Source organism: Heliangelus exortis, chromosome 2 (assembly GCF_036169615.1).
Source record: "Heliangelus exortis chromosome 2, bHelExo1.hap1, whole genome shotgun sequence".
NCBI classification, from domain to species: domain Eukaryota; kingdom Metazoa; phylum Chordata; class Aves; order Apodiformes; family Trochilidae; genus Heliangelus; species Heliangelus exortis.
In genome coordinates, this window is record NC_092423.1 from 46,683,036 (window position 1) to 46,708,022 (window position 24,987).

General features: G+C 40.7%; 2 protein-coding genes and 1 long non-coding RNA gene across 48 annotated transcripts in view; 1 reads left to right on the top strand and 2 right to left on the bottom strand.

Annotated features, from left to right (window-relative positions):
- UBP1 (upstream binding protein 1) overlaps nt 1-7,511 on the bottom strand; it is a 45,609-nt gene extending 38,098 nt beyond the window's left edge. For 3 of the 4 annotated variants that reach the window (XM_071735969.1, XM_071735967.1, XM_071735966.1), the window contains exon 1: nt 2-134. In XM_071735969.1, coding sequence (XP_071592070.1) covers nt 2-114 — 113 coding nt within the window. In that variant the 5' untranslated portion in view covers nt 115-134. Of the gene's footprint in view, nt 1; nt 135-7,384 lie in introns of those variants that run through there. The other variant, XM_071735968.1, reaches the window with a different exon arrangement.
- LOC139792524 (uncharacterized) lies at nt 1,932-24,252 on the top strand. Its single transcript, XR_011724300.1, has 3 exons — nt 1,932-2,183; nt 14,130-14,227; nt 22,975-24,252. It is a non-coding gene; the product is annotated as an uncharacterized lncRNA (long non-coding RNA).
- CLASP2 (cytoplasmic linker associated protein 2) overlaps nt 17,902-24,987 on the bottom strand; it is a 139,636-nt gene continuing 132,550 nt past the window's right edge. For all 43 annotated transcript variants that reach the window (XM_071735925.1, XM_071735923.1, XM_071735927.1 and 40 more), the window contains 4 exons: nt 24,248-24,376; nt 22,437-22,643; nt 21,345-21,461; nt 17,902-20,279 (listed from right to left, as the gene is read on the bottom strand). In XM_071735925.1, the coding sequence (XP_071592026.1) occupies nt 20,193-20,279; nt 21,345-21,461; nt 22,437-22,643; nt 24,248-24,376 (540 nt within the window). In that variant the 3' untranslated portion in view covers nt 17,902-20,192. The remainder of the gene's footprint in view (nt 20,280-21,344; nt 21,462-22,436; nt 22,644-24,247; nt 24,377-24,987) is intronic.

The window sequence follows — 24,987 nt, forward strand, 5'->3', positions numbered from 1 at the left end:
CCTCATGCTGTAGGCCCCGGCTCCCAGCTCCTGCCCGATGCCGGAGAGGCTGGCGTCGAAGTCGTGCACCAGTCCCGACTCGATCACTTCATCCATCTTCAGCACCCACGCCATCTTCCGCCGTCCCCCGCGCTCCCGCGCCGCCGCGGGAGGAGCCGGACGGGGAGGAGCCGCTCAGCCCCGGAGCCGCCGCCGCCGCTCCGCCGGGAGGCGGCGCCGGGAAGAGAGTGAGGGAGGGAAGCGCGCAAAGGTGCGGAGGGGAAGGGATGAGTCCGCGTTCAGCCCCGGGGGGGCCCTTTCCCCGCGGCGCGACCAGGGCGCGGGGTCACTCTCAGCATCCTGCGCTCGCCCGGCCGCAGCGGGGAGCCGTGGACCGGGCGGCCGCCGCCTCCTCCTCCTCCTCCGCGCCCTTCCCCGCTGCCTCCGACCGGACGCTGCCGGGAGCCGCCGCTGCCTCTGCCACCGCCCGAGCTCCGACCCAGCTCAGCGGCGCCTCCCGCCGCATCATTCACAGGGGGGAGGCTGCGGCCCCGCTGTGGGGGGGGAAGGAGCCGCTGCCGCCGCTACCGCCACCGCCGCCGCCGCCTCACCGGAGGCTCCGCCCTTGCCCTTCCCCTTCCCCGCCCCCCCCGGCGCTGCCGCCCCGACACCCGCGCGCCGCTCCGGCCTGCCCCGCTCGCGCGCACCGCCGCCGCTCACGCCAACATGGCGGCTGCCGGGGCGGGGCCCTCCCCGCCGCTGGGGCCGCCGATTGGGCGGCCTGGGCCGGAGGGACCAATCAGAAGAAAGGGAGGAGGGGCGAGGGGGGAAGCCCAGCCAATCGGCGGTGGCTCCATCGCGCCAGACGACGTCGGCCCCTCCGAGGTCCGGCCGACCCCGCGCGGCACGCTGGGAGCGGAAGCCGGAAGTGGCGTCACGGCCTCAACGGTGCCGGTTCGTGTGGTGCCGGTGCCGCCTCCGCCCCCCGGGGCAGTGTCTGCGGTCCCGAGCAGCTCCCGCAGTGGTACCGGCCCTCTCGCCCGCAGTCACGGGAGCCGGAACCGTGTCAGGGATCAGGGGCTGCTGTCCCCGCCCTGCATGGAGCAGAGAGGGCGGCAAAAAGCTCTTCAGAGGCGGCCTCTTGGGCCCGCTGGGGTCTGTCATACTCATAAGGCAGGGTTTTTTCATTGCAGTAAATCAGCTTCTTATTCTCCGAAAAAAACAACCAAACAAAAAAGCTGATAGAAAGGAAAACTGTTAATTTTGCCTTTGCAGAAAAGACGTGAGGAGTCTGTCCTAACGAACCCAAACTTGTTGCGGTCTAAAAGACCAACTAAAAATATTCCATACCATAGGAAGATAGGGTCAGAGAATTTTCAGGGTTGGAAGGGACTTTAAGATCACCCAGTTCCAACCCCCCTGCCATGGGCAGGGACACCTCCCACCAGATCAGGTTGCTCAGAGCCCTGTCCAGCCTGGCCTTAAAAACTTCCAGGGATGGGGCTTCCACCCCCTCTCTGGGCAACCTGTGCCAGTGTCTCACCACCCTCATGGGGAAGAACTTCTTCCTAATGTCTAATCTGAATCTACCCTCCTCTAGTTTGAATCCATCCCTTCCAGTCATACCACCACCCAAGATCCTGGAGAGTTCCTCACTAGCTTCATTGCAGGCCCCTTTAAGATACTGGAATGCCTCAAGATAGATTAGATAAGATGGATAGATAGATGGATAGATAGATGGATAGATAGATAGATAGATAGATAGATAGATAGATAGATAGATAGATAGACAGACAGACAGATAGGTAGGTAGATAGATAGATAGATAGATAGATAGATAGATAGATAGATAGATAGATAGATAGATAGATAGAACCAACCACAAATACCAATCATGCGTAGCAGAAAACTACTCCTGCTTTTAGTCTGGTTTAGTATCTAACATAAAAGAACTTAACATGAAGCCCTCAACCTCTCTGCCTTCTGTGTGCAGGGCCTCCACCTTCTTCAAACAAAATTGTTCAAGATGTGAAGGCTGATGTGGCACCTGCAGGCAGGACCAACTCAGAAATGCCTGGAGGTCAGAGGAACTCAGAGCCCTTCTATTACCAAACTGCTAGAAGGAAGCTGCTCTTAAATGGACACACAGCAAGGAGGTGCTGCTCGTGTCATCCTGAGGTTCAACTCCATCCACCCGTGGCTAGGTGAGAAGTGCAGTACCTATGAAGAATTTGCCTTGCTTAATATTTCCCCTTTTTCTGTCTGGCCTTTGACTTGTTGCATAGCACCCTAAGACCCTTTGGTATGGCTTTTCACATGCACTAAGGCTTCCCTTCTCTCCTTTAAAATGCCAAGCCAAGTGAAATCCAGGTGTGTTCACGTAGCATTTTGTCTTTCTGAGAGAGGAATTTATACTGGGTACAAATTATTGTTCAGCTCTTTGAACTGTGTATTTTACATCCTCCAAGGAAAAGATCCAAAAGGCCATTGAGCTTTTAAAAAGCAATTCTTATTGATTATAATGACCTGGCAGTTGGAGAAGACAAGGGGTGCAAGGAAGAACTGGAACTACCAGGGGTTTAAGATTTTAATCCTGTCCCCTCTGGCCATGAAATACTTAGTCCAGTTTGGGGGGGGGGGGAGGGAGGTGCCCATAGGGTAAGTAACTCACAGCTTCATGTAAAGAAGCTCAAATGTTAACCATTCAGAGGGCTGTTAAATCATTTTGTCATTAGAATGATATATCCAGGGAGCAAACTACAGAAAAGCACTGATATTGCCACGTGTAGTTTGAGCACATGATAGTTGCCTGCTTTAAGTTCAATTGCACAAGTTTTTTGAAAGGTACAAGTCAGGAATGCCCTGACTTCATTAATGATTAACAAAATAGTAACTGTTGCTCACAGTGTACACACAGCATCCTCAGAGGTAAAGAGAAGCCCATGGACCACGATTTACCATTTTTAAAGGCAATTTTTAAGTTGAGAGTAGATTGTCATCTTCCCCAGAAAGTGGCACTGGTATTTTTGCTGCTCTCATTCATATAAGAATTCTTTGCCTGTCTGTGGACGAGATGATCAATTAATTAATCTGCATATAAGAGAAATTATAAAAAAAGGAAATCTCTGAAGAGTACAAGTCACCAGCATAGGCTCCAGCTACCAACTCACTGCTTTTACTGAGAAGAAGTGAGATTACCACAGGCAGAACACCTCTTTTTAAGCCTGAGGAGATAACAACATTACACTGCAGTCATTAACTATTACAACTGAAATATTTGTTAGCACTTCCAAAGACTGATAACAAATGATGGCATTAATTAATTCCAGTGACTCTGGTGGGATGTTTATGGGTGAGTTAATGCTACAGCCAGTTTTCAGGATACAAGTCCACAAGGTGAGTTTAAACTCCTGTCATTGAAGAATTAGATTTGTAATTGAGATCTCAATGCTTACCCTAAAGCAGACATTTGTAGACCTAAAGGGGACTTTAGGGTATCATAAATAACACTAAAATAATCACCTCTCTGAGTGATACAAGAGAAAGTGGTGGTTTGTGGAAAACTAAGTAATGAGATTTTTACTCTGACACTGGTAGGACAGCATCCAAAACCAGAGAAGCCTGATACACTTTGACTTATGCATAAGCAAAACTGGTTTATCTGCTTACTATACTCATATAGTAACTTACAAGGAGTTATAAGGAGTCACAAGATCACAAATTGATTATTTTTATACTGAGAATTGTTTTATTCTGTCATAAAATCCAGGCTCTGCTGAAGGGAAGTTTGAGTGGATACAGTAAGACCAATCCTCTTGCAATTCAGTCTTTAAAAGTTGGGTAGAGCTTGTCTATGATAAGCAAACTGACTGCTGGCATTCCTGAAGATGTTTTCATTAGCTATTTTAGAATGCAAAACATCCCTTTCCTGTTAAAATACAAATAGTATGGGGCATATCATTCTCTTTAGCATTAATCTTATCCCCGGCCAACTTACAACTTTTCTGCAGAGGTTTGTGGTGTGTGGTTTTTGTTGTTTTTGAATTTCAGGCCTGTGACAGGTTTGCTTTCTTTGGGGCAGGTTCCTTGAGTCCCGTGGTCTTGCACCACCTGCTGAGGATCAGCAGTGCAGACAAACACTGCTTTCCAGCCAGGTTTAGCCAGCTCCAACATATGGAGTTGGAGCCTAGGTGCAAATCAGCTCAAATACTCAAATTAATTGCTAGTTTTTGTAATTAGGATGCAGTTTTCTCAAATTTTGTCAAAAAAGTTTAAAAATATCTTTAGGCAGACAGCAATTACAAAGAGAAACATTGAAAACAAAATAAAAAAACCTCTATTTTTCCATTTTTAAACCAGCCTTGTGATTTTTTTTAAATACCCACAGTTGACCTTCTGATTATTGTAGTATGAATGGTAGTGGCTTCCATAGCTTCTTTAAATTTTAAATCCTAATTTTTCTCTTAGTCTTCCTATAATTTAACTTTCAGGATATTTTGTTCCTAAACTTATTGGCCTTATATTGAAGGTGAGTAGAGTCAAGTTCAAGCTGTTTTAAAATAGAGCAAATCCAAAATGCTGGTTTCTATTACAGAGGTAAAGTTGTTCTTATTCTTTACCAGCAACACAATCTTAACTAGGAAAAATCATGCACTTTTGATGCTGTCTGTATTCTACAGAAAACTAAAGTGGGTTTACCCAAATTAGAACCACTGAAAATCCACATAGGGTATATTTTTAAATTCTATTTTCCTAGTAAAATTCCTGTTCTGCAATGTAGACAATATAAGCCCCATGCAGAGTTCCACACGTCAGGCACATGAGCCTTTTTTGAGGATAAGATTGCAGAATTGGTGCCTAGATTTTAGGTATTTGCTTATCAGTAAGGCTGGGAGCAGAGGCTACAGGACAGGGAAGACTTTACAGAATGATACTGCTTTCCCCCTGACTCCCTCCCAAGCTTTCCCTATGTGAAAAGCTTTCAGAACTTTCTGCCTGCCTGGTGGAATGATTTGAAACAGGTTTGAAGCATTCTGAGATCTCAAATTACTTCTCCAACTCCCTGAGCAGGTCAAATTCAGAAGCCTAATTTGTGGGAGATGACATTCCCTGTGGCCCTGCCATTCTGTTTCTGCATACCCCTTGTCACCTCTGCAGAACCCTCTGCAGAAAACTGCTAAATTGGCCAGGGATAAGAATAATGCTGAAGAATCATAGAATTGGCTGGGTTGGAAGGGACCTCAGAGATCATCAAGTCCCAACCCTTGATCCACTGCCACTGCAGTTACCAGACCATGGCACTGAGTGCCACATCCAGTCTCTTTTTAAATATCTCCAGGGATGGAGAATCCACCACTTCCCGGGACAGCCCATTCCAATGTCTGATCACCCTCTCAGTAAAGAAATTCTTTCTAATGTCCAACCTAAACCTCCCCTGGCACAACTTGAGACCGTGACCTCTTGTCTTGCTGAGAGTTGCCTGGGAAAAGAGACCAACCCCCACCTGGCTACAACCTCCTTTCAGGGAGTTGTAGAGAGTGATGAGGTCTCCCCTGAGCCTCCTCTTCTCCAGCCTGAACAGCCCCAGCTCCCTCAGCCTCTCCTCATAGGATCTGTGCTCGAGTCCCTTCACCAGCCTGGTTGCCCTCCTTTGGACCTGCTCCAGGACCTCGATATCCTTCCTGAACTGAGGGGCCCAGAACTGGACACAGGACTCAAGGTGTGGCCTCACCAGCGCTGAGTACAGGGGCAGAATCACTTCCCTGGACCTGCTGGCCACGCTGTTCCTGATACAGGCCAGGATGCCATTGGCCTTCTTGGCTACCTGGGCACACTGTTGGCATCCTCCCCTGCAGCCAGCTGCTGGTTCTGTATAAGCCTCACTGAGGTCCAGATGCAGGGCTGACCCTTCACTAAGGGTGAAGCACTGAAGGCAAGGACAAGGGACATGGTTATGACCAGCCTGAAGCCTCATGCCTGAACCAGTCTGTATCCTTCCTGCTCAGTCTCAGGGGCCAACCTTGCTGTCTCCTGCCCACACGCAGCCCTTCATTTCTGGCAGTGTCCCTCTCTGTGCTGTATTTCAATACCAAACACAGATGCATGCTGCCACCCAAACCTAAAGCCAGGTGCTCAAAAATGTGTGGGAAGAATAACTTCAGAGACTCAAATGGCAGATTTTTAGATAAGGGTGGGGAAACACAAGCAAATACAGGGAAGTAATGAAGAAAGACAGACATGGTGAAAATGGGCCCTGAGAAGAGCTGGGAGGGGACACACCTCCTTCTAGGCTGCAAGGAGACTGAAGAAGGGGGAACTGGTGGTGCAAGTGGATATCCTCACTTTCCCTTGCTGTTTGGTTCCTTTTGCACTGGGAACTGTGCAGAGCACACAGGATTGCATCAGGGAATTCCAGCTCCCATTCTTAATTTCTGGCATACTGCTTGAGTCAACAGAAACAGCACTGTGGTTGCTTACATACTTGTGTTAGCCAATCTAAATTGCAAATCACCCTGAACTTTGTATTGAAATGGATTGATTTCATAAAACCCCACTGCAGATTCACAGTCTCACACTTGGGAACTCAAATAGACCATCAATTCCTTTGCTTTTTTTTTTTTTTAAAACTAAAGCCTAACATGTTTTTAATAAAAACATGCTACTTAGTAATTCTATGAAGTCAGGAGTGATGTTATGCTACAACACTAGGTGTGGGACTACCAACATATAAAAAGCTGTATCGAGGTAGATGATTAAACATCATGTTTGCACACACTGTGTTTAAGCCAACAGGTAATAAGCTAAATTTTAATACAGGGAACCACAATATAAATTGAAACTCAGTTAACATCAAGATTATCTGGGATCTATGAGCATAGCTCTTGTCAAAGCATAATAATTTTCAATTATACGAAAAATTTGAATACTGTACACAAATAATATTTTAGTCACGAAGAGGTAAAGTAAGTTCATAGCTCTCAGGAGTGTGCTGATGCAATAAGATATATATTGCATCAGAATTTCAGTGCAAAATGTTTAGCCAGTGCTCCTGGGCTGATATGACAAGCAGCCCATAGTCCCCATCCTGCAGGGCAGCTCAGCTTCAGCTGATAATCAAAGCAGAGGTGAAAATTCAAGGTATTTGTAAGCCCGTATTATGTCATCTAAAAAGAGTTTTATCTACAGACTGTGAATGTAATTTGAAAAAGAAAAAAAAACCAAAAAACCCACATCTGTCCCTACTGCTCAGACTTCTCAGGGGGTCTATGATCACCAACTCTATTTGAAAGCTGCAACTTAGCAATTAGCAAAGGCTGTGCAGTCTGCATTCTTGTGTGTTATACTATTATTATTATTGTTATTGTCATTATTATTATATTTCAGATTACCCCAGTTCGTTTCTTACCGCAGGTAGCTGCTGTTACTGGCGGGATACTGGTGATGGTGATAATGTTCAGGCTGGCTGTGCCATAAAAGCATTTTGGGATGAGATGAAGCATTGTGCTCAGCTAAGAGGTGGTCACTGCAGTGATGGGAGAGAGGAAAGAGAAAACAAACACATTCAGATTAAAGTTGCAGTCGGGTTCCTCTCACAACTTTATATTTAGCTGCTGCCAGCAAGTTTGCCACTGTCATCCTCTCCAGAGGATGTGGGCAGCTGAAGCCTTGGCTGGTCCCTACCTGCTCTCCCTGCTCCCAGCTATTAACTGCTGCCCAGGCTTGCTTAGTGGCTGATGTGACAGTCAAGTGAACATCAAACCTCAGCAGCACCCGCACTGATCTTCTCCCCTCCCTCCATACTATCAGAGCACCACTGAATCATAGAATCACAGAATCGCTTGGGTTGGAAGGGACCTCAGAGATCATCAAGTCCAACCCTTGATCCACTACCACTGCAGTTACCAGACCATGGCACTGAGTGCCACATCCAGTCTCTTTTTAAATATCTCCAGGGACGGAGAATCCACCACTTCCCGGGGCAGCCCATTCCAATGCCTGATCACCCTCTCAGTAGAGAAATTCTTTCTAATGTCCAACCTAAACCTCCCCCGGCACAACTTGAGACCGTGCCCTCTTGTCTTGCTGAGAGTTGCCTGTGAAAAGAGACCAACCCCCACCTGGCTACCCCCTCCTTTCAGGGAGTTGTAGAGAGTGATGAGGTCTCCTCTGAGTCTCCTCTTCTCCAGGCTGAACAGCCCCAGTTCCCTCAGCCTCACCTCATAGGATCTGTGCTCGAGTCCCTTCACCAGCCTGGTTGCCCTCCTTTGGACCTGCTCCAGCACCTCAATCTCCTTCCTGAACTAAGGGGCCCAGAACTGGACACAGGACTTGAGGTGTGGCCTCACCAGTGCTGAGTACAGGGGCAGAATCCCTTCCCTGGACCTGCTGGCCACGCTGTTCCTGATACAGGCCAGGATGCCATTGGCCTTCTTGGCCACCTGGGCACACTGCTGGCTCATGTTCAGCTTAACTGAGCAGAACTCTGTGTGACAGCCAGAAGAATTTCATAGTTCTTCTGCCACACAGCTCCCTCTTTGCACAGTCCACTGAGAGTATTTGGGCTCCATAATCTGCTCAGGCATGAAGAACAAAAGAAAAAAGGTGGCATATACAATGACCTCTTCAAGGCAAGCAAGATGCCTTCTCAGTTGTATTTAGCCTGTATCCCTTTTGCCTGTTCACTATGTACAAGTTCAAGAGGCAGGCTACTACAGAGTACAGCTTAATAGTTGCCCTTTTGCCATCAAAACAGATGTTTTAAGAAACCCAATCAAAACACTGTCAAACTGCAGGGAAAATATTTATTCCAACACCCACCCACCCCGTCCCTCACACACATTTAGGGAAAACTTGCATTTGGCTGCAAACCAGCTGCTTGCTGCGCTCTCATCTCTGTGCTGTTTGCTTGCCTAGGTTTGCAGACAGGATTTGCAGCCAGGATTGTGATAGCTACTTTAAAACACACAAAATAGTACTGGTCGATCCGGTTGAGACCTCGACACTGAAGTTAAAAGGGTGCACGTATCGAAAAACCTCATCTGAAAATAGTTACCTGCAGAGGGCACCCATTCTGCTTGAAATAGGAAGGGCTGCTGACAAATAGCAGTTCCCTTGGCTTTGTTTGTTATAAAAATACCGCCCCCACACAAGCACACATTGCTCATTCCTTGCACTTTCTTCTATTAAAAAATACATTTCAAAAAGATATTGCAATATTGTGACAACACTCAGGCTATGAAAATCAGAACATCAATGAATAAGATTCTGGAAAATAAAAAGGAATTATTTCTTATTAAAGTGATAGTAAGAGGTAGCAGTAAAAAAAAAATCAAATAAACAACATTGTTGGCTGGTTTGGTTTTTGGTGGGTTTTTTTGGGGGTTTTTTTTTTTCAAAGTATGAGGCAGTTCACCTTTAATTTACAGTTCTTAACCACCATAAAACAACGCAAACAAAAAGCAAAGGTCAAAATAATGATAGAAGAGGAACTGTAAATACAGAAAGAAACATCCACGTGACACCATCCAGAAAAGCAGGCAACTGGGACTGCTGGTTTAGGGACTCCAGGAGATTCTCTTTCACGAGGGACTTAGGTACCTGGAGGAGGGCTGTCATGACACTGCCCTGATTGTCTACACAAATTCATCTTTGCTCCAGCACAGGTGGGAGCCAGAGAGGTCTTTTCAAAGTTAGGTTTTTTCCCTTAGGTGTCTACATGTAACTGCATATTCTTAAAAGGAGCCTTCCTGGCAGATGTAAGGGGCTGCAAAAGTCCCGGTGGTTAGTGATGCATTTTTAATAATTTGTCTTCTGTGACTTTGGATAAAGAATATGTACCCTGATGTGCAGTTTGCTCCCTCTACTGGGAAGATGTAAAATAGTATCACTGTTTCCAGCCACTTTGTTCCCAGCAAAGGTGTCAAATGTTTACAGCGCTTTCTATTTGGAAGCACCACTTCTCTTTGCAGTGATTACTCTCAAAGAAAAGGGCTACACATCCCTCAAACTACACTCACAATCTTCTCTTGGGGCTGACATGAGATTACCACATGGAGGGGTAGGCATTTATTTTGCTATGTGACTTGTATTAAATGAAAAGAGTCAAACCACAGATTCTCCTTCATTTGAAGAACTTTCAGTGCCCAGCTCTCCTCTTCTGTGCGTCATTATCAGGCACTTTCCTGCTCCCCCAAAGTAGCCTGCTGCTTTTGACAGATGCTGGTTTCTCAAAATGCAAGTGGGAGTACTGCAGTTTTTGATCAGCATAAAGTCTAGAACTTGTGAGTAAAAGCAATTGAGATTCCCAGGCTAAGCAGTAGCCTATTTTACTTTATGTACATCTATATGTACACACACACACACACACACATCTGCAATATGCCTACTAAAAATCTGCACTCTTTCATCTTTAGCACAGACTTTTTTACCAGCCCTCTTAAGAATTCATTTTGCTTTTTTTAAGTAACACGAACCCAACATATCAGAGAGTCCCAGGCTCATTCTTACGTCAAGACAGACAACTTGCTGTCTTCACAAAAAGCCCCCTCAGGGGAGCCTGGGCAAGCAGTTGCAGATTAGTTGCTACTGGCCTGGGTTTTCCTCGTAGGTTTTGAGCAGATTATGAAAGAGCTGTCAGGCCCAGGTTCTTCAATTCCAGCCCTGTCATTAGGCTGCCCAGCTGCTAACAAAGATTTGACTCGACTGAGCACATGGTCAGGCCATAATAAAACACAGGAGCATGGCAGCAAATGTCACTATTCAGTCCCTTACCTTCATTTATCAAGTATTGTGCTTATGCACTAAAAATAACTGAGTCATGGATTATATCCAAGAAGCTACTGCCTCAAGGAGATGGGGCTTACTAGCAGAGAGTGAAATGATGAAGGCTGTGCTGATATCAGTTCCTGAGTACCTGTTTGTTCTAAAAGGCAGAGGTTCAAGACCTGTGTTACTGCTGCCCCTCGTGAAATGCAAAATATTTCAAACTTGAAAGAGTGTGGCCACAAAAGCCACCACCACAAACCATTCCATCCCATTGCAACCACTGTTCCTGCTGGTGTAGAGAAGCAAAGCAGAACCAAATCTTGTGGACTTTCATGCGAAACCAATGTGAAAGAGGAAAAATTGCCCCATTTTTTCCTTTCAAGGGTTGTCACAAGATGCTTGACACTTAACTGTTCGTAGAAGCACTGAGTTCCTTGTACGGAAAGTACCAGAGAGACCATGTAGGAATGGTGTTATTATTCAAACTGAAATTAAACACTACAATAAATCAATCAAATCAAATCAAATCAGTATTTCTTTAATTCTCTTTAGCCTTGTGTTTTGACTTGCCCCTGTTGCAAACAGAAATACGGGTAGAACTCCAAGTACAGTACAGCTGAGTTTTTAAAATCAGGATGAACTTCCCAGATTATATTTAATTCTGGAAATTTGCCTGATGAAGCACTGTATATTCCCCACACCTGCACCTGCTGCCCTTGACTAACCTCTAGACATAAAGGGATGTAGTTCCAGAGTCTCACAAGTTTGGGGACAAATAAGACAAGTTTTTAACCTTGTTTATTGTCAAGGGGGTATTTTTGTTTCTTGCTTTATAACCTACCCAGTAAGTACTAAAACAGATGTCAGCTAAGGAGAACTGTATACACAAACAACAAGACATTATTTATTTAAAACATCTCTTGCCTTAAGGCTTGTGTATGGCATGCAAACTCCAACCAGAAATTTAAGGTGGGAAGGCTGATGTTGTGCTAATGGGTAGGTCTGCACTGCAGCCAACTACTTCAGCATATGCCTGAAAACTTGAATTGTTGGATTTTTCCATAAGCAGCATCTAAAATGATGGGGTCTCCTAAGGCATAATTCAACTTGCTCATCTTTTTTATAGTGATCTGATTACTCAATTCATTCTCTGATCACCTTTCTGGGAACAAGAGTAGATGGAATTGGAATTAAGCACTGGAATTAAAACTGGTCAGATATGTAGAATGTCATCTTTGGTTTTGGTTTTTAGCAAGGAAAAATTACTCTACAGACAGCACCACACAGAAAAACTCAGTCACCATGTAAATTCAGTATATATTCTCAAAAAAAAAAAAAAAAAAAATATTTAAAGGAGGTTTTTGCTATCTAGTGATGACTTTCAGTTTTGCTTAGAATGCCAGGTCAGTTTAAAAATCAGAAGAGAGGTTTATGTGTATGCAGAAGCAACCCCTGCACACTTCAGCCCCAAAACAGAGCATCGAGGAGAGAGTAGAGCTATTTTGACGTGTCCTTTTTGGTCTTGGGACTCTTTTTGTTGTGTAACAGTTGCTGCCAAATGCAGGCTAACTTTGGAATGAAAACACCTATTAAATCAGACATCCATGACCCTGTTCACCTAAATCACTCTGTAACAGTGAGGTATTAATGATACTCTGTGCTTGGGTGGGCTGTGAATCCATCACAGATGTGTGTGAAAGGTGTTAAAAGTATTTTTAGCTCTTCCTTGTATGCACTTTTGAACACACAACTTCTCTGTCTCCTATATACATTGGTGACAGAAATGCATTAATTTCCACTACTATAATGATCACAAACACTGACAGGTAACAATCAGGAGCAAGAACTTCTGCATGTGACCCATCACCACACTGACTTCAAGTTCTCAGCATGCACCTCCTGGCTCATGAAGAATTGATGCAGCCCAGTCCAGCTGCTGTGTTTGGTCATCTGAAGGTGGCACCAAATACACAGTGACTGCAAAGTAATGTCCCATCTTTCCTGCAGTAAAGGGTAAGCAATGCCCACCTATTCTCCATGTCCACCTGCCACCTTTATTCTGGTTTCTTGGGTGATCTCAGAGGTCCTTTTCCAAGTACAATTCTGTGGTCCTAATTTGCGCCTGCTTAGAACTCCTGGATTTATCAGTACTTCTCTCTGTGATAGAGAAGAACTCTTGAGAAGAATGGCTGACAGCAAAAACAAAGGGGAAATGGGAAAAAACAAAGAACATTTTTTGTATGCCTCCTAAATAGCAATAGAAACCCTAGTGAAGCAAAAGCACAGAGAGAAGGGAACACATCCCAGGGTATCCAAACGGCAGGCACTACAGTGCTGAGCACAGTAAGGACTTCCACAGCTCCTTCTGATCCCTGGAATGAGCTACATCAGATATGCAGTAGGCCCTGTGCTTCACTTGCTTCAGTGTCTCCTTGATAGGAGGCACTCAGAGAGCTAACTTCACATCTTAAGGCTAAATCCTGATGGCTTCCAATGCCTCGAGTGTTTAGAAAAATCCTAAATTTGTTTTTTTGGGAAGAATTCTGCAGAATGCTCCTTTCCTCATGGGATTTATCTCCTTTAAAAAAAAAAAAAAAAAAAAAAAGTAGAGTCTCCACTGCAGTGTTACTGCTCTGCAACTTATTCCTCTGCAGACGTATTCCTCACATAACCTACTTCTGAGGATGCAATTTAAGGTGCTGAGGAATAAACGTCTTGCTGACTTCACATCTTATGAGACAGAGGCATGGGAAGGTATTGCCTTTCCTTTCTCCTGTTGCATTGTTAGGAAGACACTAAGGCCTGCAAAGGAACCTGTCCTATGGAGATAATTTGTAAGCATGAAGATAAACAGACAGCAACATTGCCCACTAGTTGACTGATAACATTATACCCAAATCAGAACTTAAATTAGAAGGTTTTTATGGCTGTGGCAAAGGATGGAGTAATTTCTTTTGGTACATGACTCAGAAATCCGTAGAGGTGGAAAAGTTGCAAGTGTTTGTTACTCTGCTATTTATGCTACCTACTTGGTAGCCTAAAAAAAAAAAAAAATAAAAAAAAAAAAAGGCAATAATACCTGGACTTGCAAAACTGCTCTGAAGCATCTTCCATACTCTGACAGGTCTAATATTTTCTAAGACTGTGTTGCCTTGGCTTTGTGGACAAAATCCTCCACTCTCAGTGTTTCCCTCTTAATTCCTAATATCAAAAGCAAGACACTCTGTATTGCAAGAAAATCCCTTTCTTGGAAACATTACAAATCACACAGGTTTAAGGATTTTAAGGACAAGAGTTACAATTTACAGGGGCTTAAATTAAGTATACAGGCCATGTCCGTCTCCTCATGATCTTTAAGAACTCTGTTGTTTTCCACTTCCCAGCAGGGCAAAAATCTCCTTTCATACATGATTCAAGGAGCAGTAACTCATAAACTGACTTCTGAGAAGGAGCAGCTTCTGATGATACCAGCAATTGCTTCTGAGTAAGTTTTTTGTAAAAGCTTCATCTGACAATTTCTAAACTGTCAGGTACCTTCCAGCTAAGATTTATCTTCTTAAGAAAAATGCAGGCTATATAAATACTGATGCATGAAAACCCCTTAAGAAAAACAGGGAATTTCATCCAAGTAAAACAGTTCGATTGATTAGCTGGTAAACATGGCCACAGCTGTCATCTGAAAGATCAAAACCTGAATCAAACACCCCAGAATTTTTCTACTATTCTCTAGTATTCTCTACTATTTTACCAGACTAGCTTTCTGCACTTGTGTACCCTTCCAGTTATATTTAAAGTATATTATCTTCAGATTAGCAGGTAGCTTAACTGAGCACCTAAAAGCATACTCACCTACAATGCTAATTGAAAAAAAACACATCCAGTTCCCCCCACAGGCTTGCACTTCAGCTGTTTAAGTAAAGCTGAAATCACAGCTTCCTTGCCTTCCCTGGTATTTTAGCATTAACTACGTATGCTCAGGTTAAACAAACTCTGCTAAGAAATGGCATTTTGTATTCCTCCTGGCCCCCAAACAGGCAGACCCTCGAGACCCAGGGCAGAAGTTCACTTTTGCCAGCATCTCTGGCAGAAGTTTCTGCCCACAGGGTGCTGCTGCTGCTGCTGCTGGAGGGTCAGTCCAAGACTGCTCACCAATGTGATTTACCTGGAATAGATTAAGGAAGCTCCCATGAGGAATTGTGTTGGCTCTGCCACAGGCAGAGATGAGTGCTGAGGGAATAACAACCAGTCTGGCTGATTTTTGAGAATTTTTGCCTACTGCCTAGCTTAAAACTACATTTGTTTGCTTGTTTTCACTAGTATAGATCTTCCTTGAACAGAAGCACTAACCTTAAATCTAGCCTGACACAGTTAACAGAACTGATTCCAGGGTGAGCTTATGGAGGCCCCAAGATTCCCAGGAGTGGACAACAGCACAATCTAGGCAAGCACAATAAAAAACAAAGAATTCTAAAAGTTCAATGCCCAAGATAAAGCTTAGTTACCTTTCTACCTCCTACCAATGGCAAGATCTAGACTACCAAGTCCAGATGTCACAGTTAGATGCAGGTGTTATTTTTTTCCACTGACGAGAAATATTTTCCATGTTCTGCTATTCACCAGTATTTCCCATCTCACTCCCTCAAAATCTGCTTTTTTAGGAACACTCATATCTACCTAAAACACATAAGAGTTCCAGAATTTCTAGATTTGATAGCAACCACACAGTACTAAAAAATGCTTGCAAAATGCCATCTCCAAATTTCCAAGACTTCCTGTTTAACAGCTATTTACAAACATAGCTGTGATTCTGTCTGAGCAGAAATTACCTATCAGCAAACACTTCTCAGTAGGGAGCTTCACAATAAGTATGCTCATTGTCCTAAAATCTTGACAGCAAATGAACTTCTTCAACAGGGGTAACCCAATCTGCACAGCACAGGAAGCCTAAGATCTTAGAATATACTTAAATATACAAAAATATAAACAATATCGGAACAAGATAGTGGCATTTTTTTGTTTGTTTTTTTTCCCAAACACCAGACTAGCATAGTTAATTATTCAAACTTTCCATATTAATGAAAACCTATGTTTTAACAACAAAGAAAGAAAAAAAATTAATCTAAGAGAACTTTTATAGTATATGAAGAAATCTTAATAGGCTTCTAAAAGGTGGAAGACTCAGTTACAAAATTTAGGAGAGAAAACATAAGTAGTTTTCTTTAGAGAATGCAATATGCATATTGACAACCCTCTGACCTGGGAGTAGAACTGCAAACTGATCAGTTTACTGTTTTAATTGGGAGAAAACATCAGTCTTCTTTCTACAGATAACCCTCCAGTTCCCAACCTTCCCCTTTATCCTTATCACATTTATGTTTATCATGTTCTATGCTTGCTGCTAAGCCCCGACTTGACAAAGTGAAAATTACCACAATCAGCTCAACCATTCTCACTGCTCTATCAAAGGGAGTAACTGCAGCATAACTCAACAAATTAAATCCTCAAGATTATTTTCCTTTATTATTGTTTTGAAAGGGACAAGGTCATATTCAGAGTACGAATTCTTTTACTGAAAATTAAACAGTGAGTAGTTCAGGCCTGCATTCTTAATAGGCTTTTTACATGGGTATCTTTGTGAATTTAGTCAAACATTCCAACATCCATGGAAGCTTCCAAGAAAAATTATTTAAGTTTTTCAGGATACAAATGTTTGTTCTTTTTACTCCGGGACTCAGACCACAAATAATAAACACAACTCAATCTGTTCCAATCTTTATCTTTAAAACCAAGCAAGCAACCCAACTCAGGAAAATTTACATCATCAACTCATTCAGTTTACATTTACTCTCCCAACTTCCTTGCTAAAACTTCAGCTGAACATGTTACTCAAAATTCTTTAAATCAAATGACATCCAAGTCAGAGACACCCAAGACATGCATTTCCTATCCCGATTCTGCATGTAGCTTTCCTTCCTTCTTCCTCTTTAAGTGCAAACCCAGCCTTAAAGAATTACATTTCAGTATTCAAATGGCTGCAATGATCCATCTTTACAGAATATTAGGAGGAACATAGAGAAACCCTTTCTCAAAGAACAGCAACTTATAATTGCCCCATTTTTTCCCAGATCTTTATGCTACTCCATTAGAGAAAACACCTCCTGTAGGAACATAAGGCATGACTAACCATTGTTTGAATTCAACTGAGCTAATGTCTATTTATAATATAGGAAATAAAGGCAAAAAGCAAGGCATTAAATCTGATAATTGGCTGCAGTGGAACTAATTTTGTTACAGATTCTTACGTTCTGATGGCTCCCTGTAATATATACAGATTCTACCCACTTCAGCAGCCCCATCTTTGCTGGAAACAGAACTATTCATATAATAAGTGAAATATTAATTTAAATATATTGCATTTAGATTTTTTGATACATGGGATAGCCACACTCAGCACAATTTAAGATGGCTTAGAAGCAAAAGTGAGGGACAATCTTTGTGTAAATACCTGCCTGCTCCACAACCTGGAGCAAAAATTTTCAGTCATATAGGGGATAAAAACATCTTTCTTACCAACTTTTGTTTACACATAAAAAAATTAGGCTAATCCAGAATATATACTGTATGTTTCAATAAATAATTTTTTCAGTATGAAATAGCATCTTCAAAAAGATGGCAAACAGCAGTCATCTTGAAATCATACTCTGAAAATAAATATTACCTGTAGAAAAATCACAAATAGCATGGGACTATTAAGATTTATTTGTGCAAGTTTTTTTAAGTGACTTTTTGTATAATCAAAATGTAAACTGCTAGACTGTAGACTGAAAAACGTTTTTGAAATATTAAAAAATAAAATGCAATGCATAATGTACAAGTAAATTAAACAGTGCATAGGAAACCTGCCTAGATGGAAGCAACTGAGTGTCTATAAAGATTCTATTCAATTTGCAAAAAAACATTTTTGTCTATCATACCTATATTCACAGCATGTTCCCAAATGCCAAGTCAGATTTAGTAACAAGAGTATATAAAGAAACATCATTTGGACACACAAAACATTAAGATAATTTTTTTAAACCACTGATGTATTAATCACATTTATAATTTTTCTTATAGCATGTGATCAAATAAAACAAAAAACCAGAATGTATACATTGCTAATTTTTAAAGTAATGTTATGTACATTTTATTGCCAGTATATGCACAATGGTAAGCATAGAACTATAAATACACAATGTAATTAAACAGTAGAAAACAACAAGGATGTTACACGTAACAAAGGAAAGAAACAGAAGATACTATTTTCTTGATGTAGCTGCTAAAAAGGGCTAGTGACAAGTTATGACAGTCTTGGTTTTAAGTCTTTACATATATTTCTACAACTTTTCCTCCAAATAAATTTCTGTTTCTTTAACAACCACATCTTAATCTCCCTCTATTGCGTTCACTTCAAACTAAAGTGAAAACAACTTTTCATTTAACTACAAGCATCTGGCTTAACTTTTATTCAGTTTTGCTTTCAGGGTTCCTAGCAAGTAAAGTGTGTAAGTAGTTTCTTATGATATTTGGCTGCAACGCTGAAGAACAGAGTTTTGCATACACATTAAGTGATAATTCAGAAAAAAAAAAAAAAAAAAAAAAGAAAAAAAGAAAAAAAGAAAAAAGATTTTCTGTAGGTACTTCTTCCACTGGGTGCTATATGCAGCAGCTCAGTCAAAAATTAGTCACCCAGAAGAGGTAGAGAGAAATTTAGACTAGCATAGATCATCATCCTTGGCACCGCTATTTTCTCTCGTATCAGGATACACTTTCTACAACAAGACAGCATCACAGTCAAAGGAAAAAAAGTGAAGAAAAATAAAGTTCAACCATTCCTGAGAAGGGCACTATTCCATCCCGGTTCCCAGTTAATTAGCTTGTTACTTATATCCAAGACAAAAAAACAAAAAAACAAACCAACAACAAAAAAGAGAACAACCAAAAAAGCCAAACACAAAAAAACAGCCCAAACCAGACAAGAAAAAAAAGAAAAAGACAACATTTAGGGACAAATGTACTTGATCTTTGCTCTCTTTCCATCATCAAGTTCATAAATACAAAGAACCATTATTCACAATAAACTAACTCTTTTTCAAAAATGGAAAAACAAACCTTGGAAACATTTCCACACCTTAATCCAGATGGGTCTTGAGGATGCTATTCAAGAAAACCATGCAAATAATTTGGTGCAGCTTTCCCAACTCATCCAAAATATATATCTTTTTTTTTTTTTTTTTTTTTTTTAAATTAAAAGGTGGCAAGATCCATAGCATTTGTGACTATTCTCCCCCTCCCCCCCCCTCCCCTCCCCCCCATTTAAATTCAATGCAGAAAATCTTGGTGCTTTTAGGAAGATAATGAATAAATAGTTTTCTGCAATGTTGTCATAAAATCCCATGTGAGTTACAATACAAGACTACTTGTTCCAGCAATTAGGTTGAGAGGAAACATTCTAGTGATAAATACATACTGAGCATGCTTGGGCAGAGCACTCCATTCTGAAGCATCCTGCTTGAAGAACGAAAGGTGACAAGGATGGTTCACGTCCATCAAGTGACCATTAACTCTGCTGCTAAAAAGCAGACTGACTGCCACACTATCACCAGGCTGGCAATACTGCCCTGGAGAGGGCTGTCTCCCACATTAAGAGGCACTGGTTGTACCAGCCCTCCACTGCGCACACTAAATTCTTATTTATGCAACAAACATACAACCAATGAACAATACCACTTTTACAGAACTGGATCGATCCAGCTTTTTTTTTTTTTTTTTTTTTTTTTTTTTCCATAGGCGTATTTCTCAATCTCCAGAATATCCCAAACAAGCTGTAAATAAGATAGATGATGAACCACCAACACAGTGTACGAGTCTCACTGCAGTTCAGACTAGTTCAGCCTTGTTTCACATCACTTCTTGTTTCTAGCGAGGGACATGATACTCAAACAAAACAGCAATAAAAAATAAAAGTAACGTTATCTGCAGCTGAATAAAAGCAACAGAATTTATATCTTAACTTCTGAAGCTTAAAGCATACCTTTTTAATTAGCATTGAAAAAATTTATTTATTTTTTTTTAATACAATAACACTGGCAAAAGTTAATGGGAAGACACAGAGGATTGCAAACAGGATAACTGATGGATTAGATTATTTTAAAATTTTATTCTGCTTTGATCAACTGATGTTAATACTGTTTTTCCTTGAATTTGGAATAATTCTATCGCAGCAGTCACATGCAGGCTGAGGACAGCCATTGGTTAAAGGAAAAAAAAAAACAAAAACCAACAAAAACAAAACAACAAAAGAAAGGGAAAAACAAAAAATTTCCAGAAGTTGTATGTAAGAATATTCCTTTCACTGAAGAGGGCCTTGCCCTTGCTTTAGGAGACCTGGTTAACTCTTGTCAGCTTCATTAGCTTTGTCCAGACAAATCTGCTGCTGTATCTCCTGGTCCAGAGCCTGTTTGTGCACGTTTGATGTACAGGTTCAATAATTTCATCTGCAAACCAAGCCAAAAATGCACTTTGTTTAGTACTTCTAAACTGTACAGACTACAGTAATGGTACAAAAGAGACATTAAATAATTTCAAAAAATGATTGCTTTCCCAAGAACAAAAGTGTATTTTACACAGCTGTTTCAAAGGTGACAATATACTTGCAATGAAAACATCAAACACAGCAAAATTTGTCACAAGGAAACTGCTCAAGCATCTTCAAGGGTGTAAAGAGGAGAATGATCTAAGGTATCAAGTTCAAGACAGACAATTATTTTTAATTACGGTAAGTAAGGTCATGGGTTTTTTTTTTCTTTTAAGCTAATGATCAGGTATTTAAGCCTCTAGTTAGAAATTATGATGCTGGTACTTACTAAAGCTTCCAATACTGTCTAGAATCACATTCAACATAAGGACTACCAAGGTGTGTTTTTAAGATAAAACTGTCTTGTTCAAAGGTCTACAAACTTAATTGTCCTTAATTGTTTTATTCTCAAGGACAAATATTCACAATTAACATACATCTGTTTTTATGCAAAAAAACTTATGCAAGAGATGTCAGTAAAATCATAAATATCCAGAACCAAAAAGAACCACAGATTGATTATTATTATTCTTTCAAATCAGAGGTAATGAAAGAATTGATGAAAACAAAATAAAGAAGAGGAATAAATAAAGCTGCTGTATATAACACGTATATATTACTTCTACTGCTCTCCAATCAGAACTTGAAAGAAAAATAACATTAGAAAACACTGAGGAAAATGTTGAGTATAGTAATTACTATTATTATTACCAGGGATACCCCCCTTAAACCAATTAAACAGGAGTAAAAAATATAATCTAGTTTTTAACCTAATGCTAAACTTTGTACCCCTGAATAAAGACCCATGGATTTTTAGTTTTCAACACTTTATGACACAGATATTGATTATTTGAGGGTTTCTGTAGTTCTGATATTCTCAGTATAGTATACACCTCTCTGAAACTTCCTGGCAATAGTAACCAAAATGCAAATTCATACATGCAATTATGAACCAAGATTTCTTTAAATGGCATCTTTTACTTACTTTACTGCCAGTGAGTTGACTGAGATGTGGTTTTAGTTCATCTCCAATTACTGCATGAATGGCTACAAGGCAGAAAACACATGCCTTACGAACGCTGCTCTCTGAATTATCATAACCCTAGAAAGCAATAAAATTAACATTAATACCTTATCAGTTAATGATTAAAAACCTCAGAAAGGTACTTACTTATTATGATAAATAAATTTAAGTCTACTGTAAATGAATGCTAGAGTAACCTAAGAAAGTGTTCCAACAAAAAACCCCTAAACACACAAATACAGAACACACACTTAGAAAGCTATTTACTCATCATCACTGATAATAATTTTCCAGACTAAAATTAAAACCCACACAATCCTGTTCTTAAGTTACACTGGAAAGAAAGCTGGTGCCATGCAACAATGGAGTACATAAGAGAAACAGTTCTAGATTATAGAGATTTTTACTGAAAGCAGACGACCACTCAACGTAGAGCTTCCTTACTCTGAAAGAAATGTTCTCTTAGCAGCTTAAAATTCTTCCAGTAACTCCCATAATATTTCTTAATGATTTTTGTTTCTTTTGCCACTGCTAATATCCCATGTCTGGCTGTTGCACTCACACCCCTTTCTGAGAGAGCCCCTTCTCTGCCTCTACCTTCCTGCTGATGCTTGATTGGATTAAAGATTCCAATCTGCAGAATGCTAATCTTGTTTTATTAAGTTTTCTCCAAGCAATGGCTTTTTACCTCTTGCCCTCCCCAAACCCCAAGTGATAAAAGCCTACAATAATATCCAAATACAACAGGGACGTTTTGACCACAACTTGGAAAAAGATACAAACAACAACAAAAATAAGCTAATAAACTAGAAGTATCTACCAAGCTTAACTGTAACCAAGACATTATATCCTACTGAAACTTTCTTTGAATTATAATTTAGTTGCCTGCCAATCAATCAAAGAGTTTGTTTCCACTATCTGAATTATTTTGACTCAAAGCAGCCACCAGCTATAAGACAAAGAGATGTGATTTTAAAAAAGCCTTTGCAATTCTTCCATGTAGTTTCCTTTTCGTTTGTTTCCTTTCTTTGTTTTTTTTAATTCACACCTTACCTGTATTAGACCTGGCACGATCTCTGGTAAAAGCTGAGTAAGGGTTTCTTTAGATACTCTTTCTATGACTTTTGTCTGCATTTTGATTGCTGCCAGATTAATTGGGTAATCTGCGGTTTGGATAATTGGACACAGAACTTTGATGCATTGATCTGGGCTAATGGAAGTGGCCAGCATGGAAGCAGCTTCCTCAGCAGATCTCACCACCTATTGAAAGAATACGTAAAAGATACGGAAAAATTATTTACAAGAGACTGTTACTGTTGTCTGTTATCTGGCAGTAATCATCTTGAGCATAAAAAGTTTCTACCAAGACCTCTGCAATGCTGTAGAAATATGTGAAGGAAGAGCCCTTTGAAAATCTTTTTACAAGAGTCCAACTGTTGGTCATACTTTGAAATATCACCACCTTGTAAAATCTGTCGTTTCTTGTGCTTTCATTTGCTGTTGCTTGTTAGGCCAATGATCACTGGCAAGACATGTTTTCACATAACTGCCAAAAACATGTTTCATGATTTGCCTAGATTGATATTTCTAGGAGTCAATCTAACTGGTTTTCCTCCCCTCCAAGTCTGAAAAAAACTTTGACAAGAGAATACTTCAAACCTGAGGAATGCAGAACAAGAACAAGAGTAATGGGGCAAGAAGTCAACAGGTATCGAAGCTCAGGACACAACATGGAGACAACAGAAAATTCACCTCCAATCTTCATATTGGTGTCTGTTATCCAACAAGAGCAACTGCTGTACAAAATCAATGGCTTGTACATCAGTGATGTACAAAACCCTCCATAAATGTTTCTTTCCATCCTTGGCTCATTTACTCTCACTCAAGACTCTCAAACAGGAGAGAAAAAACACAGTAACAGAGAAGGAAAGACGGGGACAAGACTGCAATAAATACAGTACTTGAAACAAATCAAGTGGGTGCAAGGAAAAAGAAAATTGAGTATCAGATAAGTGACAGAAGTCATTGGTATAGGAGGAACTGCAGTCAGACTCCCAGTGGAGGAGGAACTCCCAGACTCCTGGGACTCCACAGTATGTTCCAGATAGATGAAGTGCCCTTGCCATAGGGAGGGCAGGGAGAGGATATGCTCAGTCAATATTAAGCCTGGATTCTTTCCACAGAAAGACTGACATGGATGTGATTTTTTTAATATTGGAGTCATTACTGTACCTGTATTTCCTCTAGCTCCATGCATTATCATTTATTGTGTATGCATACATCACAAATACTTCTGAGCAAGATTAGTTATCCTTCTACTTCTGAAACCACTATCCTCAGCCCAAACCAACTTCTCTCCCTCCCCTCGAAATGTTCCCATGTGTTCTCCCCCCTGATAACATTTGAAGACATATTCTTGAATGGTGCAGAGCTGGCTAGAAATGGAAAGGGTTGACAGCCCCTTACTATGTTCAGTTCCATCTCTCAACTGTGAACCTTAATGAAATTCAAAAGCTTGTTTGTAGAGCTCCAGGATACCTGTATCTGGCTTAAGATGTCACACAAGGAAAACACTCCCTTCAGTTACTCTTTGAAGAGCTGTAGTAACACATAATTGGTCACTACATCCTTTTGGACAGCACTGAAGGCAACTGTTATCAGGAGTGATTTTAAGCATTTGCAAGCTTATACAGTTGCATTTTTTTTCTTTGCATACCCTTGTTAATCATTAACAGCTAAATGCCTGATTATTAAAACAAATTATTTCTCAGAAAGATCTGAATAATTTTTCAAACACTTTTTGGACATATGTTTCATTTCATAATAATTTGTCATAACCTCAAATAGAGTAACTGCTTACTTACCTCCTTATGAGGGTCTTTATGAGCTTCTAATGTCTTCATGATTGTGAGCTCTGCATAATTCTTAAACCTTGCTGGCTGGTTTCTTAGAATTTCTCTTAAAACTTTCAATGCCAAAGCTCTAATCGCGTGCTAAAGATTTAGTATTAAAATAAATGAGTAGTGTATCTTTTAAACAGACGTATGTTTTAACATTTTTTCAACAGTTGGGAGTCTTTCATAATGGAAAATTATCATATACTAGCTCATGAATATAGGCCTAATGTTAACAAATAAAGCTAGGAAAAAATCTTCAGTTTCTCACTCTTCCCTCTTTTTGCAGATAATTCAGGTGGCACATCACAAACACGTTGCTAACTTAACTAACTATCTATGCTACCCAGAAGTTGGGTTGCAAACAATTTTACTTTTCAGAATTACTGATAAAACCTTCAGTACCACATCATGCAAATACATTTCTGATTTTTTTTTTTAATTTTTAAAAATAAAATGCAAGTGTTAGTGTCTTTTTGATCCTCAGTTATTTTGAAAACATGGCTCATGTAGAGAACATTTAGAAAGAACTCACACTTTTCACAATGAGCATTACTGTATTTTCAAAACATATTTTTAAAAGTTTAACATACATGATGTTTTGCTATTCTAGATGCAACCAGACAAGGGGCCATTAACAGATATGCTTTGAATCCCAGTGAAAAATGTTCCATTTTCTCTACACTGTGTAAGAATCAACAAATAATAAT